Raw genomic sequence first — 18632 nt, 5'->3', positions numbered from 1 at the left:
GAACTGGATGGTGCCCAGCCACCACAGCTGAACATTCTGATCAATGATTACCTCGAAGAATCCTTATCAAAACAAGGAAAGAAAACACAAGCTAGAATTTCAAATTCTCACAAGCTCTAGGGCTGCAGAGGGTAGATGAGCTCCTGAAACAATTGCCCTGTTATAATATTTAAACCTTAGAATAAAAATATATGCCCTGAAGTCTCTTTAAAGCCAAAGGCAAGCACTTGTTTAGTTTAATTAGCAAATGATGCCTGCTGCAGGCATGGCTCCTTGGACAAAACCATCTGTATGGGAGGCACTTGATAGCAGCGACTTGAAAGCGTAGGTGGCAGTGGAAGCTCGGGGGCCGTGGACGTCTGTTATGGGGAAGGAAGAGCTCAGGGAAGGGCAGAGAGAAGAGTGGCACACCTCAAAGAGGGCCATCACTGCCACCGACGGGACGTGGGGAACATACACTGGGAAGGGTTTCGTTGTGTTTTCAACAACAAAATGCATAGGAACGGCGATTTTTTAAGCACCTATAGAGACAGCAGGGTCAGGGGGTATGAGGAGGTCTCAGTCCACGTGGAAAACCAGAAATGGGATGGCCACGAAGGGGGTGGTGGTGCTGGAAGCTCTCCCCAGTGCTTGCTGTTTGACGGGAGGAGGAAGGGCCCTAGCCGCATGGTGCACTACAGCCCCTCAGCATCACGTTTACAACAAGGGCACAGCTGGCTATCTGCCTAATGAAAGCTCCCTTTGAAACAAACGTATAACCATGACATATGAGGTGGAAATCGAATTAGACTGCACCCAGTGCAGGCTTTTCCTCCTGGAAGCCCTAGCCGCTCCTGCAAAGCAGGCAGGAAGATAGGGTGCCAGTTAAGGTCTCTGCTGATCAGCTTCAGAGACAGCAGCTTCTGAAGGTGGCTCCCACGCGAACACCACAAAATCCAAGGGCTAAAACAAGCCTTTCCACCGACTCCTGTGGATTAACTTAATGGCAATTCAGCATTTTAAGTGACTCTAAGTTTTAGAAGTTCTGCAATTTGCACTTGCTAGCAGTGTCAAATCATACGTATGCCCTTTCTCCAACCAAAATTAAAATGATGTAACAGCATTTCAAAAGCATGAAGGAAGAGAGAAAGGCATAGCTTAGAATCGGGTCCTGCCAGCTTGACTGCAACCCTCATCGCAACTCTCACATGACCACGACGGAGCTGATGCTACAAGATGCTCAGTTCAAATCACTCAGTGTCACAAATGGTGTGGCGTGATAAAATACACAGTTCAAAACTCTGGTAGCTTTCGCACCGATACTAAAAAGAATAATCCTTGTTTATGAAAATGTTATGCTGCCTGTGAGGAACCTACTTCCCTGCTACTGCTTCAGGACACCAAACTCAAGAGAAATACACTCAAGAGAAATACATTTACAGAGTTCTTTCAAGTTGGCATTTAGGTTAAAAATTCCTCTCTTTGCAGCAGCCAGGGGTATTGGGAAGCTGCTGCTTCAGAGTCCCCACTGGATGAAAGAGTGCCCCCCTTTTCTTTAGCCCAGCCACCCTCCCCCGAGGCTGTACCCACACAGACAGACAAAGATAGAGGCGGTGATTTCCACATGATGGGCTGATTCATGCAGGTGGAGAGAAAAAAACAAGATGCTTATAAGTTACCAACCCACTCAGTGAACTTTTGTATTATATCTGACTTAGTACCCAGGCGTGTCTGAAGACATTTTTAATACACAACCCCTACCCCACTCCCCACCTACACACAAGCTTCCTCCTGAAATGGCCAGTCTGGGAGAACTAGGGATTCATTTCATCAGAAAGAATTGTGCAAATAGTAATGACACATGGGGAAAACAGGACAAGGAGAAACAAAACAACTGAGAGGAAGCAGCAGAATACCGCAGTGTCCAACACTGATAAACGATTAAATTCTACACAAAATTCAAAGAACTCAAACAAACATCGCACCTTTGAAATCGAAACACAAAGAATAGCAGGAGAGACTAAGGAGCCAAATCTTGGGAAAAGCAACATAAGAGAAACATGCCTCTGTTAGAGAAACACAGTTATAACAAAGCTATATAAAAAAAAAAAAGACTGAAAGCAGAGTCGGGAAAAAATGGCAAATAGCTTAAGACGGTTAAGCAAGAACAAAGTCTCAAAAGCAAAGACAAAGATGTAAGACCGAACAGCCCTTATTTATACAATTGGCATGCCTGAAGACTTGAAGAGATCAATGTAACCAAAGCTTCAAAGGTGATGGAAGAAAATGTTTCCAGAAATAATGGTGATCTTTAATCTATGCACTAACAGAACATAAGTCCAACAACAACGACTAGAAGGAATAAAAATGATACAAAGTAATTGGCATCAAAACATATGTCGATGGAATGGAAAGGAGGACAAGCAATAATGGCCACCTATATCCCAAAGCCCTGCTCCTTCTGACAAGCCATGGAGCTCAACAAGGAGAGCGAGCAAAGGCATCTCTCACCCAGGCCCAGAGCATGACTCAGAGGGCGAAGAGGACAAAACCCAGTGTGCACTAGCAAGCCAGTGATGGCAGGCGCTCTGGGCCACACACAGACGGGGAACCAGCCCAATGGAGGCTGCGCAAAAGAACAGGGAGTATCAAGGGCTGTTAAATCACCACCACCACCACCACCACCACCACCACCACCACCACCACCACCACCACACACACACACACACACACACACACACACACACACGAGAGAGAGAGAGAGAGAGAGAGAGAGAGAGAGAGAGAGAGAGAGAGAGAGAGAGAGCGAGCGCAATCCCGTCTCCCCACTACTTCCTGTGGAGCTGAGTGGAACTTTGTTCCTTGGTCTTTTCAAGGTCTTTTGTCTCAGACATGGCAGGGTGCGTTCAAACCACCACCATGTCCATTAATGCTTGAGCGCTTAACTGTCTTTAGCACCCCAGGACTCCTAGAGGGTTCCACCCCTGGCCTCAAGTCACTTCTGACAGATGGTGACCCTACAGGGATTTTCCAAGGCTGCAGCCTGGAGGTGTCGCTGCAAAAGGTTGGCAGCTCATCAACAGGTGGTGCAGCTGCTAGTCGACCCCAGCAGCCACCCCATGGGAGAGAGGTGAGGTGTTTGCTCCGGGATAGATTTCCAGCCTGGGAAACCCGGGGGCAGTTCCGCTCTGTCCTACAGGATCACTAAGCGTTGGAATTGACTCAGTGGTGGTGAATGACTGAGAGTCTTTACACATTTTTCTCTCCAGAGGAGCTAAACCAACGACCTTTCTGTTCACAGGCAACTGCTTTAACACGTGCACCACCACGACCCCATTAGAGGGGTCCTTGCTGTCAGTGTTACATGGACCATGGAAGGGGGAGTGGCCCTGGCTGGCACCATCCTCTTAATCGTTATGTTTGAGTCCGTGTTTGCGGATTTCCTTTTCCATTGACTCTTTCACCAAGATGATGTCTTTTTCCCAGACTAGTCCCTCCTGATAAGGCACCCTAGTGGTATAGTGCAGTACGTTTGGCTGCTAACTACAAGGTCAGCAGTTCAAAACCACAGACCGCTCTGCGGGAGAAAGACAGGGCTTTCTACTCCCATAAAGAGTTACCGTCTCGGAAACTCACAGGGGATTCTACCTGCCCCATAGGGTCCCTGTAAGCAGGCATCAGCTCAGTGACAGTGAGTTTGGTGGTTCCTTTGTTTAGTCTCCCTGATAACACGTCCGACGTATGTAAAATGGAGACCTGCCATGCTCCTTCTAAGGAGTGTTTTGGCGACGCTTCCTCCATGACAAATTTGCTTGTTGAATCAATAACACAAGTGTTCTCTGCTTTCAGCCAAAATTCATCTGATAACAGCAGCCACGTCCTTTTGCATATCCAGATGGAACCTCTGGCAGCCCTCTGTTAATGTACTACTGCGACCAGTGTAAAATGATCTTCAGCAAAATTTTACTTGCATGTGATATTGATGATTCTGCTCGATAATTTGCGCATTCTGTTGGGTCACTGTTCTTTGGGTGGAAGCAAATATGGATCTCTTCCAGTTACTTGGCCTGGAGGCTCTCTTCCAAATAGCTTGGCACATGCGAGTGAGTGCTTCCAGTTTGAATCAGTTTGTTGAAACATTTCTATTAGTACTTCATCAGCTCCTGGGTTCTTGGTTTCTGCCCCTGCCTTCAGTGTGACTTGGACTTTGTCCTCTACTACACTGGCTCTTGCTTGTATGCTACTTCTGAAATGGCTGAATGTCCACCAAATCTTTTTGAACAGTGATTCTGTATTCTTTCGTTTTCCCTCGATGCTTCCAGCATCAATCATTATGTTGCCTGTTTAAAAAGAAAACACAAAACTCACTGCTGTCAAAGTTGATTCTCTTAGCAACCCTATAGGACAGAGCAGAGCTCCTCCCTAGAGTTTCCAATGCAATTTATCTCTATGAGATCAAAAAACTTCATCTTTCTCTCAAGGAGCAGCTGGTGGGCTCAAACTGCTAACCTTGCAGTTAGCAGCTCACTGTAGAACCCATTAGGCTCCCAGGTTTCAACGCCAAGGCCTGAATTTTTCCCTTCAGCTCTTTCAGCTTGAGGAATGCTGAGTATGCTCTTCCCCTTTGGTTTGCTAACTCCAAAGTCTTTGCACATTTCATTATAACTGGACCTGTTCCTAGTGGCACACGCACACACACACACACCCACACACACACACACACACACACACCCATGCAATGCTAAGTAGGATCCACCCCAATTCCGAGTGGGAACTTGTTAGAGTAGGTCTCTGACATGTTGTGACATGATGGGTCAGAGCACTGGCAGCCGAGGTGTCAAGTGCCAAACAAGGGGTGACTGGAAATACAGAGCCATGCTTCTGGGGAACAGAACGAAGCACCTCGAAAGGGAAGAGGTCCTCAGACGTGGCAGTCCAGGAAAGAAAAAGAAAGCAGTAAGGGATGCAACAGCAGTAAGCCTGAGGGCATTAAAAATCAGAAGGCAAGCAGGAACCAGCTTGGGGACAAGGGGCAGTGGATGAGGCTTTTAACAATGTGCTCACTTTGCTTCTTTTTGTTTGTTAACCATCTGGCTAGTGTGGCAATGGGAGAGGAGCCCAGAAAACGGCCTGACTCCTCTCCGTCAAATATCAGATAATCACGTGGTAATGATTGATTCAGGAATATCTTGAACATTTAAAAACAAATAAAATAATAAACCTGTACATCCATATCCAGATATGTATAGTAGAAAATGAGAATAAAAAAACTTCCCAGCAGATGAAGTCCACCAGAAAAATCCAGCCATAACATGAGGAAGGGGAAAACTCCAACATGACACTTTAACATGACTTTAAAATAATTAAACAATTTCAATTATGAAAGAGCTTCAGGAGTCAAAAACAAATATAAATGATTTAGGGGGGAAAATTCAAAGGTTAAATCCAAAATAACAGTACTAAAAGATTTCATAAAGTAAATCCACCAAACCTTCAAAAAGCAGGTAAGACATTAACCATCTATTAACCCTAAACTCACTGCTATCGAGTCACTTCCCACTTACAGAGGAGAGACTCTCTATAGCATTTCTCAGCAGACAGCCTCATCTTCGAGAAGCCAGTGGGTTTGAACTGTTGACCTTGAGGTTAGCAGTTCAATGCTTACTCACCAGCACCCCCAGGGATCCTTGAGCCACATATAGGCATAGGAAGTAAGGACCCCTGATGGCGTAGTGGTTAGGCATTGGGCTGCTAACCACAAGGTCCATAGTTCAAAATCGCCAGCTGCCTTGTGGGAGAAAGACAAGGCTTTCTACTCTTAGGAACTCTGTTCTATAGGGTGACTGTGAGCCAACACTGGCTTGATGGCAGTGAGAGGTTTTTTTGAGTTTTGAGTAATTGGGGGTAAGAACACAGAAAGAAATCTTGAGCTTCATTTTAGGAGTTTTATTATTAATATTAAAATTAACATGATTTTTCAATCTATTGCATAGTATAAAAAGCAGATTACTCATTATGTTCATGTTATTAAGAATTAAGATTTTTAATGTAAATGAAGAAATATAATAGAAAACTTAAGAAATGAAGTAAAATTGTATGATTGAAACTAGAATTCAAAAAAATAATCAATGTAAACTCAATTTTTGACAATATCCAATATACAAGGGGGCTTCAAAAAGTTTGTGGAAAAATGAAATGAAAAGATAGCATTTTTCCATAAATTTCAGGAGACCTCTAATATTTCCTTGCTAATTTCAAGCTGTGAAACCTTGAGGAATCAGAGGAGAAAACCAGAGAGAATACATTTAGAGATGTAAAGTAATGAAGTTCAAACACTAACAGATACAATCCTAAGGACACAGTACAGTTGGTGACCTTTTCAGGAGGAGGGAAAATGAAAGCTGCGCCGCTTGTTTACGTCTGCTGGGACTGTTGATGGGGACTGTCAAGGACCCTGTGTCAGAGCACAAATGCCCCACGTGGTCCTGCAGCCTCTAAGTTGTTTAGAGCAGATGACCGGTCTTTCCTCAAAACAGACTCTGGGTGGGTTCCAATGACCAACCTCTCAGTTAGCTGCTAAGCAATAATCCGTCTTATCACCAGGTCTCCCAAGGAAAATTAACTGCAGTAGAATGTGTACTCAGAAACTGGTTGATAGAATGAACTCACGTAGTGATTTTCCAGGATACAATTTTGCCTGGGGGTAACCAGGGATCATTTTTTCATCTCTGGCTCTGAGATTTTCAAGTTCATGCTTGACAATGAATTGACATTCTGCCATTGTGAGGAAATCATCATTGTTATCTAAAATTAAACCAAAAATTCCAATTATTTTCTCTGTAAAAAGCCCAAGAAAAACAAGCAATACTAATCAAATTTGCCAGGTATTATAGAAATAATGGTATAAACAGAGTAATTAAGCAGTAAACAAAGTACTAAACTGATAAGTTAAACACAACATAAAGTTCCTTAAATGTTTTATAAGAATAAAAAGTCAGTTCTACACCCACGTAATACAATTGGCTATCACTGTAATAGTGGCTGCCCAACAGCGTGCACACATCCACAGAGTAGGTCCTCGCCTAATCTCATTAGGTACCAGGAACAGAAGCACCAATGAAGGGTCTAGCAATATTCCTAACCAGGGGCATAATTGAATAATTAGGTGTGTGTGGTCAATGCTCTCCCTTCAAACTCTCAGAAGTAAGGCCATTTGCTTCTGGAGTGAAACCGGCTCCCGTAAGTGAGGGACTAGACTAAGTCTGATGTGAAACTATGACAGCGCTTTGACAGGTGAACCCTCTCAGAGGAGGGGAATTTCATCTTGATCATTTATGTACTAAGGTGGACAAATCGAGAGCAAGTGAGCCTGCAGAAGTCTGAGCACATCGTGTACCTCTGATAGCTCTGGAAGAAGCCCGTTTGGTTGGCACTGGCAGTCGTTCTTTGTCAGTCTCAGAATCTGGTCTCTTCTAGCCCTACTTGGGCCAGAACAGAACTAGTTGCCCCACTGTAGTTAGCAAGAGCCAAAAGTTTCAGGAAATGGGATTCTATGTTCCTGAAGAGAATGTGTTTCTCCCATTTTTCTATATTAAAGCTAAGGTCTAGTCATCATTCTAAGAATTAGAATAATATTAACCAATTACCCGGGTCCTTTATGTTCACCTATTGCAAAGTGGCAGCAAACTGTGGCTTATGGACCAAATGGGTTTAATCACTTGCTCTTGTGAAGAACGCTTCATTGGAACGCAGTCACATGAATCTGCCGATTCAACACCTAGCACTGCTTTTGGTTGACCCAGAAGCCTTACAGTCAGCTGTGCCTCAAATACTTAGCCTACGGCCCTTTGCCTGGAAAAGTCTGCCGACCTCTGACTCTGTAGTCAAACTTTCTTGCGATCAACTGATTCAGAGAGAGACTTACCATCAAAACCTCTGAAGCTCTGCCGGGTTCCGTAGGTGAAGGCTCTCATGGTGCTGTCATTGCATTCTTTCACCAAGCCCAACGCCTCGGCCCCCAGTAGCAATCTTACATTGGAAGCACCGATAAGATATAGGTTCTGATTCACTAGTGTTTCTTTCTCATACTTATTTAACAAGGGCCTAATCAGTAGCTGGGAACCTTTAAAGGAAAAATGAGTGTAGGTTTAGAGAAAAGCACAGAAGCTTAAGAAAGGAAAACTTTACCAGTACTATACCAATACTTTACTATACTTTGCCAATACTATTTCAGGCATACAGAAATCACATTAACAATTTAAGTCTTCCAAATGAATAAAAATCAGCGTAAGCTGGGGGTGGCAGTTCTTTACAGCTTTATGTTTTAAATGTCATAGTGGCAAAATAGCCACACACAAAAAAGGTTTGCCATTTTTAAGTAAACAATTTAGGGAAATAGGTTGCATTCAACTACTTCCAAAAGCTTTCCTTCATTCCAAGGAGAAAGTCAGCACCCCTTAGTCAATTAGTGCCCCCACACACACCCCACTCACAAGCCCCCAGGGACTACGAATAAACTTGGTCTCTCCATTTTTGCTCATTCTCCACATTTCACGTCATCTTGTGTCCTTTTGTGTTTAGCTTATTGCACTCAACCTGGTGTCTCTGAGGTCCAGTCATGTCGAAACATGTATTGGAACTTCATTTCTCTTTATAAGTATGCAGCCCGTTGCAGTACATACCACGGAGCCCTGGGGCACCGTATTTCGGTGTTGATGATTCACACCTCCCAGCCACTCCACAGAAGATGGGCCAGTCTGCTTCTAAAGAGACGGTAGCCTTGCACACTCCTACTCCACCCGACTAGGTTGCTATGAGTTGGCGTCACCTGGATAGTGGTTCTTCCACTCTTCTATGGACACACTCAGGTGGGTTTCTACATTTGAGTTATTGGAAACAGTGTTGCAATGAACATCCGAGACTAAACATCAGCCTGTGGAATCAGTGCTTCTTATTCTTTGGTTTCTACCAAAAATTACCAAAACCATGGCCATCAAGTAGATTCTGACTCGCAGAGACCATATATAGGTTTTCTGAAACTGGACATCTTTACAGGGGCAGACAGCCAGCCTCATCTTTCTCCCTCAGAACAGCGAGGGGGGCGGGGGGGCTGTTGAACTGTCAACCTTCTAGTTAGCAGCCCAAAACCTAACCCCCAGGCTCACAAGATCTCTTTTTAAAAATGCGTGGAAAAGTAAGTTAAAAGAAAATGAACTTTATCCACAGATTTTTAAAGCCCCCTCATTAAACCTAGGGTTAGAATTGCTGGCTTGCATAGTTCTTTGCCTAACTTTTTGAGGACAAACTGATTTTCATGGCAGCTGCACCATTTATGTTCCCACTAGCAATGTGGGAGGCTTCCAATTTCTCCACATTCTTGACACGCTTGTTATTTTTGCTTTTTTCCCCCCTGATAATAGCCATCCTACTGGGGGAGAAGTGGTATCCTCCTGGGTCTGCGATTTATATTTTTCTAATGACGAATAGCAACTTCCCATGTGCATTTGGATCAGCTGTAAATCTTCTTTGGGAGAACTGTCTACTTAAGTCCTTTGCTCATTTTTTAATTGAACTGTGCTTCTTCTTCTTTTTTTGATGAGCTTTATAGGGTTTTTAATAACTAGAAGATGCATTAGTAAGTGGCTTGTTAGCTACTCAAATTAGAATGCGACCTGAGGTAATAATTCAACATTTATTAGCTCTTGGGATAAAGTCTGTATTGAGCAAAAATATGGAGCTAAGGATACAGTTTCTTAATATAAAAATAAGATGCTAAAATTTAAGAAAATTAAGTTTAAATAAAATATTCTACAGGGAAAAATAAACATTGGGCTATAACAAATTTTGTAAACATGAGTATTAAATAATAAAAAGCAATTTTTAAAAATGATTTCCCCCTGTAAATGTATTCAATTAGATTTAATGATATTTTAAGTGTTTCTAAAAATATTAATCAAAGGCATTATGATTATCTATTTCATGTATAATTAATTTAAAGTAATATGAAGAAAGAAAATTATTTCCTAAATTTTAAATCTTTCTCTACATAGAGTTTTTAAAGGTAGATTATTACTTTACTATTTACAAGTATTCTTTAGAGAAGGTGGCCAGGAGCATACCAATTAGATATTGGTAAAATAATGAGTAAAACTTATCAAGTAGATTAATAAGCTACATTAGGTTTAATATACGATGAGAATGAAAAAGAGTATTTTAGCTGGGTCCAGGATTTGATGACTTAATACAAATTTAGGCATTCTTTTGTGTAGGTTATAAAGTGTTGTCCCCTGTAAAACGTTCTCTACTTTCTTAGCAGATTTTGTAGACACCCCCCACCACCACCACCAAAAAAAAATTCAAACACTGCCATCAAGTCAATTCCAACTCATAGTGACCCTGCAAGGCAGGGTAGAATTGCCCCTGTGGGTTTCCGAGACTAACTCTTTATGGGAGTACAAAGTCTTGTTTTTCTCCCAAGAAGCACCTAGTGGTTTCAAATCAATGACCTCATGGTTAACAACCCAACTCAAAACCTCCAAAGGAGGGCCAAATTTTGATGTTTTATCGACCCAATAGAATCACCAAAGTGTCATCAGATCACTGCTCTACTATTACAAGGAACTCTGGTGGTGTCGTGGTTATGAGTTAGGCTGCAATTTACATATTCAGCAGTTCAAACCCACCAACAGCTCCACGAGAGAAAGACTGGGTGAGACAGTTAAGGTTTATTGTGCCAACCTGGCCAATAAACACATGGGGATTCAATGAAGGACAAAGAGATAAATGGCTCGGTGAGCCTCGCCTTTCTAGGTCTCTAGTCTCTTGCTTTCTGATGCTCAGACCAGGGTGCAGCTGCCTTAGCCAGTTTCCTGCTTCAGCTGGCAAGGCTCACATCCTGCAAGGCATCCCTGAGGAGAAGCCACATGGACCTACCCCGATGCAGCCCTGGGTGCTGGAGCACCCATGTGGAGATCCCTGCCAGAGCTGAGATGCTTACACATTCACTGACTCGGCTTTCCTCCTGCAGTCAGCATCATAGTATGTGTTTTGTGAGATGGAGGATGACTTCGTGGACTGGTGCTGGACATATGGGTTAATGGTAGACTTATGGGCATGGACAGCACTGGGTCGGGATGCTTTCTTAATGTACACTTACCCTTCATATAAAACTCTCTTATGCATATGAGTTTCTGCGGATTTGTTTATATAAAACTCTTCATATAAAACTCTCTTATACATATGAGTTTCTGTGGATTTGTTTCTCTGATCACCTAGACTAACACACTGGGCTTTCTCTCTTTCTTTCTTTTAATTTTAATAAATCATTTTATTGGGGCTCTTATAGCTCTTAAGGGAATAGAAAGCCTCATATTTTTCCCGGGAAGCAGCTGGTAGTTTCAAACGGCAGACATTTCAGATCGCAGCCTAATGGCATAACCACTATGCCAGCAGAGATTCTTATAGCTCTTTTAACAATCCATTGTGTCGAGTGCATTTGTACACATGTTGCCATCATCCTTTTCAAAACATTTTCTTTCTACTTGAGCCCTTGGTATCAGCTCTTCATGTTTTTCCTTCCTTCCCCATCCTCATGAACCCTTGATAAATTATTTTTATTTTCATATCTTACACCATCTGCTGTCTCCCTTCACCCACATTTCTGCTGTTTGTCCCTGTGTGTGTGTGTGTGTGTGTGTGTGTGTGTGTGTGTGTGTGTGATACATCAACCATTGCAATCGGTGCCCCCTTTCTCCCTCTTCTCTCCCCACCTCCCCCTACCCTCATGGCATCACTACTCCCATTACTGTTCTTAAGGCGTTTGTCTGTCTTGGATTCCCTGTGTCAAGAGTTCTTATCTGTACCAGTGTACACACTCTGGTCTAGCTGGTTTTGTAAGGCAGAATTGGGGTCATATAGTGGAAGGGAGGGGAAGCATTAAAGACCTAGAAGAATGCTGTGTGTTTCATCGGTGCTATACTGCACCCTGGCTGGCTCGTCACTTCCTTGTGACCTCTCTGTGACGGGATGTCCAATTGTCTTCAGATGGGCTTTGGGTCTCCACTCTGACACTCCCCCTCCCTATTCACATCAATATGAATGTTTGTTTGGGGTCTTCAGATAAGACTGGGCTTCCTACTCCCGTAACTAGTTACGGTCATGGAAACCCACTGAGGGGTAGCTATAAGTCAGCACTGACTCGATGGCAGTGAGTTGAGAGCTGAATTGCGTCTACTATGACAAAACGTGAGACATGCTATGTTTGTGTCACTCACTGCTTTATGGTAGCTCTTCCATGAGCTTTTATCATCATCATCATCATCATCTAAATTTGTAGGAGCTGACATTCGGTCTACCTACCCTGACAGTGAGTGCAGACGTGCAGTTCCTGTCTTCCCATGTGGGAGACCCTGATTGGACTCCCAACCAATATATGGCATCCACAGCTACCACACATCTGTCCGTGGACGCTGTCAGGTTGCTAAGATACTGAACCAGTTTCAGTGGAGCTTACTAAGATGGACTACGAAGCAAGGCCTGGCAATCTTCTTCAGAAAGCCAGCCAATGGAAACCCTATGGGTCATGATGATGTGAATGACAATTTCTCATGGGATGGAGCAGGATTGGGCCCCTTCCTGTTCCATTGTTCTTGGGACCGCCATTAGTTTGGAGTGAACTAGACAAACAACAACAATGATGGCAACATCCTTGTCAACAAGAATGTACTGATCCTTCCTTCCCTAACAGTGCATATGGCACATTTGATATGTACATGTTCATTCACATGGTAAATATTAAGCACCTACAGTGTTCCATTCTGTTGTGCATAGCATCACTATGGGTCTGAGACAACTCAAAGGCACCTAACAATAACAACAACATGTATTAAATAGGAGCCCTACTGGCGCTGCTAGGTCGCTAAGGCAGCAGTTCAAACCTACCAACCGCTCCACTGTAGAAAGTTGAGGCTATCTGCCCCACAAGGAAAGCCTCAAATGTCCTCCGTAAGGTCACCGTGAGTGGGTGGGGTTATATGGTTATATATCAAGTACTGTGCTAGGCACAAAACTCAGTGCCATCAACAAAGCAGCTCATGTTTCTTAGAGCTCAATGGGGGCTTAAATTTTAATGGCAATTTAAGTCTTCAAGTCCTAGAAAACTAACAACATGCAAAGAAATTGCCATTAGTAAACAAACACATCAATGAAGAAATGGTAAAGGCCATTTCCAAATATGTATTTCGTCCATGGACAGGACTAACTCTCGGTGATATGTCTTTCACTCACCCCCATCTTTCTTTTTAGCAATAATTCTGCTCTTCAGCCATTCTTTGGTTTCTTCTTTGACATTCTGAGCAAGTTCTATGACTACTAAAGGCGTGAAAGAAGTCTCGCAGGTATCCAGAGCTGATAAGGTGACTTTCATCTTGAACAAACTTGCTGAAAATTAAAATAAAATAAATAGCATAAATGGGTTATTATGGAAGAGAGAAATGTGCTATAGACTGTGCTTGCATTTTCTCTAAATTGCCTCCAGTTTCGGCTTCCAAGGTAAAGGCGCACTGCTCGTTTTCCAGGTGTGTGAGAGGACCTGACGCAGACCGAACAAGAGGCTCAAAGCAACGCGCATGTGCAAGCCAGGTCCTTACAAAGACAGAGAGAGCAGGGGTTTGTGTTTTATCCTTAAGAAGCTGAAAATACCACAAAGGAGACATGCAAGTAAATGAAGGAAAACCGTGTCAAGGGTGCTTTTTCACAAGGAAAGTGCGGAACTCCTGGATTTCCTCCTTGGAGGCTGGAGACACTTCTCTCTCTCTGCTCACTCCCTGAGAGGCGCCCTACTGACAAGACACATGGCGCTACTTCCTGGGAGCTGGAGAAGCCACGTGGACCTACCCTGATGCAACCAGACCTCTGGAGCTGAACAAGCCACGTGGAGACCCCTGCCAGCACTGAGATGCTTACAACGCCACTGGATCCACAAGACTTCCCACCCACTGGCTGTGATCCTCCTGCATTCGGCATCATTGCATGTATTTCATGAGTCTGAAGAGGACTTTATAGATTGGTATTGGACATATGATCAAATATTGGACTTATGGACTGGATCTGGACTGAGCTGGGACGTGTTCTCAATATTCAATTGTTCTTGTAGATAAACCTCTTTCTTATATACATGAGTCTCCCTGGATTTGTTTCTCTGGTCTACCCAGACTAACACAGGTGTGGCTACTGCATTAACTGTGTGGGGAAAGAAAGGAGGGGATGGGTTGAGGTCTAACTACAGGCCTGGATTACAAAGCAACGGGGCTTTGTTCTACATATAGCAGGCATCACCAAGTATGAACATGGAATGGACACAGACTTCACATTTGAGGGTAACGTTACGAGCATCACAATGGATCAGCCTAGAGGGTGGGAAACCCTATGAGAGTTGTCTAGAGAGAGCAAGTAATGGCTGGAACCAGGGCACAGAGGGGTGAGATGAGACTGGAGGTAAAAAAAAACAACAACAAAAACTGACTAATAACGAGCCTGAATGTGATGACTAAGAAAAACAGAAAAATGTTGACTGAGAAATGACTTCCCCTTGTCGTTATATGTGACTGTCTGCAACACCTGTAGCCCTGGACTGGAGCAAGGACAGGCTACATTTGCCACATTAAGAAGACAGGTTGGCGGTCCTGTTCCCAGGACAGAGGAAGGGAGCCGTACAAACCCTGCTAGACAGACTAGACAGCTAGAGGGTGTGTTGCTGTTCCTGGTGTGAGGAGTCGTCGAGGCAGCAGAATGCATGGCAGACCCACAGACAACAGAATCCAACACTGTCTGGGTCTGCGCCATCTTCATCCCTGTTAAGCCCGAGCCCATCGCTGCGGCCGCTGTGTCAGTCAGTCCACCTCATGAAGGGCCTTCCTCTTTCTGCTGACCCACTTCACCAAGCGTGAGAAATCTTCCCAGGGATGTTCTCGCTTGATGCAGAAGCAGGTCAGGGAGCGATTAGGGCAAAATATCTCAAAAGATTGATGGAGAAGTTCCCCAAACTGATAGAACACATCAAAATATGTATTTGAGCAACTCTGTGCACCTCAAGCAAGATAGATAAAATGGAAATACTGTCATCAAATGATAGTAAAGGGGAGAGGAGCGGAGAAAAGGGGAACCAATCACAATGATCAACGCATAACAACCCCTCCCCCGCAAGAGGGACGAACAAGAGAAAGGTGGGTAAATGGAGACAGCGGTCAGTGTAAGATATGAAAATAATAATTTTTATACTATATCAAGGGGTCACAAGGGGTAAAGGGAGAGAAAAGAGCAGATACCAAGGGCTCATATAGAAAGTAAATGTTTAGAGAATGATGATGGCAGCATATGTACAAACATGTGCAATACGGTTGATGTAAGGGTTGTTATTAGAGCTGTAAGAGCCCCCAACTTTTTTAATAAAATGATACCAAAGTCTTAAATTGGGAAAAGAAATCAAAAACATTTTGAAGGATAATAATTAGACTTAAGAGCTGCCTTCACAATTAAAACAGTGGAAGCCATTTTATCTTCAAATGGAATCTTTGAGAGGCTGAAAGACAATTATAGGCAAACTAAAATTGTACACAGTCAAAATATGCTGCAAGAATAAAAGGGAAATAACATTTCAAATAAAAAATGAGAGGATCCATCAGTATCACATTTGCATTAATAAAATGATGAGAAAAAGGGTGTTCTGAAGGCAGAGAGATGACAGAAACTTAGACACTCTGGTATGAAACAAGAGCATTGACTCAGGTAAATATGCGGGTAAATCTAGATGAAGCAAAACAAGAATGATCCCTCAGGGGTTTAGCAGTATAAAGATTAAAAAACTTTACAGTGAAAACTTCTGTTCAGACAAAGAACACAGGTCAACAGAACAGAAACTCGATAATTCATGCAACAGTACATCAGAAAGTAGTGCTAGAGAATTAACAAACAAACAAAAACAAAATGTAAAGCAATTGTCTCCCCACATTTCCTACATCTAGGTCTATATACGTCTAAAGGTGGCGCTCGGACACTCCGGGCTGTACATTCTCGATGCCCTCAGCAGGTGTTGCTTGTCAATGGTCTTTGAGTTTGAGGAACCAAGGAGTCTCAAGGAGTAAGAGAAGGGCTGCAGGGGAGATGGGACAAGGTCGAAATTAACAAAGAGGTTCTCATAGGACGGACGGCCCTTGCGACCCTTGAAGAAAGAGCAGATACACTGTCATGGCGGAAGAAAAAAGTATTTGATGTCACTTTCCTGGCCTTTTTCTCACTAATGTAGTTTTCGGTTTCCTTAAAAAAACACTGTTTGGAATAAACTCATGCATGTATCAATTAGAAACCCTAGTAATCATACTTTCTGACTGACTACTACTTATCTAACCGAAAAAAAATACATGGAGAACTTCGATACAACAGGAAAAATGGCAACTTACTTAACAGATAGGTCACAGAGTATCACATCCAAATGTCAATTAACACCAGAAAAGGTGGTCAACTTCACTAGTCATCGGGGAAACACATTAGCACCAGAGCTTCTAAAAGTAAAGGCCATGACAATGCTAAAATCACAAAGATGCCTTTTCAGTATAAGCCCTTTGGAAAGTTGTTGTCAGTTTCTCCTAAAGTTGAACAAATGCAGACCCTGTGACTCGTCATTTTACTCCAGATCTATAGCCAAGAGGAACACAAACAAGTTCTCCACAATATCTGAGCTGTAGCTGTAAGAGCCCCAAACTGGAAGCCACCAACATGCCCATGAAAATCAACACAGACAAACTGTGGTGCATTCACACAGCGTTACACTACAGAGCAGTGGTTCTTCACCTGTGGGTCGCCGACCCCTTTGGGGGTCAAATGACCCTTTCATCAGGGTGCCCGATACATAACAATAGCAAAATTACAGTTATGAAGTAGCCACAAAAATGATTTTATGGTTGGGGGTCACCACCACATGAGGAACTGTATTAAAGAGTCGCAGCATGAGGAAGGTTAAGAACCATTGCTCTAGAGTGACCATAGTAAACTACAGATAGATGCAAATACAGAGATGAGATTTCATACCTACGCACTAAAACAAAGGCAGCACTAAAGGGCACAGACTGTATGGTTGCCATTTGCTGTATTTTTACATAAATAATGCATGTGCTATACAATTTTTTTGCCAACTCGTTGCTATTTAGCATAGCCCACTTATAAAAATACCTTGTTTGGGGAGAGTATGTGGCTGGGAAAACCGTATTTTGAGGAAATTATTTGCATAAAACTGTGGTATGTAAAGTTTAAAAAAAGGCAAACCAAGACTAGTCTTAGAAGTTAGTCTATATACTGCTACAATTTCCTTTTCTCAACAGTGTTTTAAATTAATGACACTATCAGTAGAATTACCTTATGCTCAAGGAGGATGGTTGATAATGTTCTCTAAAATAATACTGATGTCGTTAAAGCGAACCAGAGACATATATAAACCATAGACACATGAATGAATTTTGGGCTGTCACTTAATTCTGGTCCCAAACTAGAGATAATTTGTTCTTATGACAAGGCCCTGCTTAATGCTCACCCTCCTGAAGAGGTCACTGAAGATGTGGGTGCATAGCAAAGTAGGGTGAAGATGGTCAGAAAGAATAGCATCTGGGCTCTTCAAGGGGGGTCTTCAAACAAGCAGCCATCTAAGTGAGATGTCACCCAAGTCCACATGGAAGAAACGCACAACCTATATGATCCAAGGAGTATAAAAAGTAAGGTCCAAATCTGAAGGAGGGACAGGTATAAGAATGTAAATGTGACACCCAGCTCACAGGAGGCTATGGATGGCAGTGGAAACCCAAAATCCATCTGTAGGATCCACAGATTAAACCTCAGGTGAATCCCCTCTGACCACAGCCTTGCTGTCAGACAGAGAGCACTGTAAAGTGGATCGTGGCAGATGTAGTTAGGCTAAAATGCACTATCTTATCCCTTCTGGCCCATCTTAGAGTTGTTTCAGTTTAAGCAAAAGTGCTGGGAAATATGCATGGATTAAGCCTCCATTGACTCCCCTCTGACCATACACCAAGGAGGTACATCGCCTCGCCATCCTGCACAATCTGCTGGATTTAACCTCTTATCATTTGAGCTCCCTTTTGATCCATTTGAAACTCATCCTAGTTTTTAATATTTCTGCTTTCTTTTTCGTTGGTTTTTCTGTTTTACTTTCTAATTGTTGACGGTTTGTTGTTGTTGGGGGTTTGGGGGTATGTTTCTCTGTACATCAAATCCAGGAGCAGTAAAACTATTGAGACGTAGTTGGATTAATGGTTCCCTGGGGAGTATGACAGGGAAGTTGGGAGAAATGGAAAACAGAAGAAGAAAAGATTCTAAAATTGATTATTGTGATGATTGTACAACTCTCTTTAATATGACTGAATTATTTAATGATATGCTTCATAACTCCTATGTCAATAAAACTGGGTCTTTGTTCGCTTGTTTTAAGAAGTCAAGCTAGTGCTTCCATCTAGGGGTCAGGGAGGAGAGGTCTTTGCAACGGGTCACAAAGGGACTTCTGGGGTGCAGGCAATGTTTCGTTTTCTTTGGTCTAGGCATTGGTTATAAGGAAATTATCTTTGCTGATAATTGAATGTTCTGTTTTGAAA

General features: G+C 42.9%; 1 protein-coding gene across 5 annotated transcripts in view; it reads right to left on the bottom strand.

The window, feature by feature from the left end:
• The window catches only part of ANO10 (anoctamin 10), a 222140-nt gene that overhangs the window by 178518 nt on the left and 24990 nt on the right, over positions 1-18632 (bottom strand). For all 5 annotated transcript variants that reach the window (XM_075555985.1, XM_075555984.1, XM_075555983.1 and 2 more), the window contains exons 2-4: positions 13264-13416; positions 7904-8101; positions 6649-6783 (exon numbers count right to left, since the gene is read on the bottom strand). In XM_075555985.1, coding sequence (XP_075412100.1) covers positions 6649-6783; positions 7904-8101; positions 13264-13402 — 472 coding nt within the window. In that variant the 5' untranslated portion in view covers positions 13403-13416. The remainder of the gene's footprint in view (positions 1-6648; positions 6784-7903; positions 8102-13263; positions 13417-18632) is intronic.

The sequence above is a fragment of the Tenrec ecaudatus genome, chromosome 8 (genome assembly GCF_050624435.1).
Source record: "Tenrec ecaudatus isolate mTenEca1 chromosome 8, mTenEca1.hap1, whole genome shotgun sequence".
NCBI classification, from domain to species: domain Eukaryota; kingdom Metazoa; phylum Chordata; class Mammalia; order Afrosoricida; family Tenrecidae; genus Tenrec; species Tenrec ecaudatus.
The sequence above is the reverse complement of the archived record's forward strand: the minus strand, read 5'-3'. Positions and strand labels throughout refer to the sequence as shown.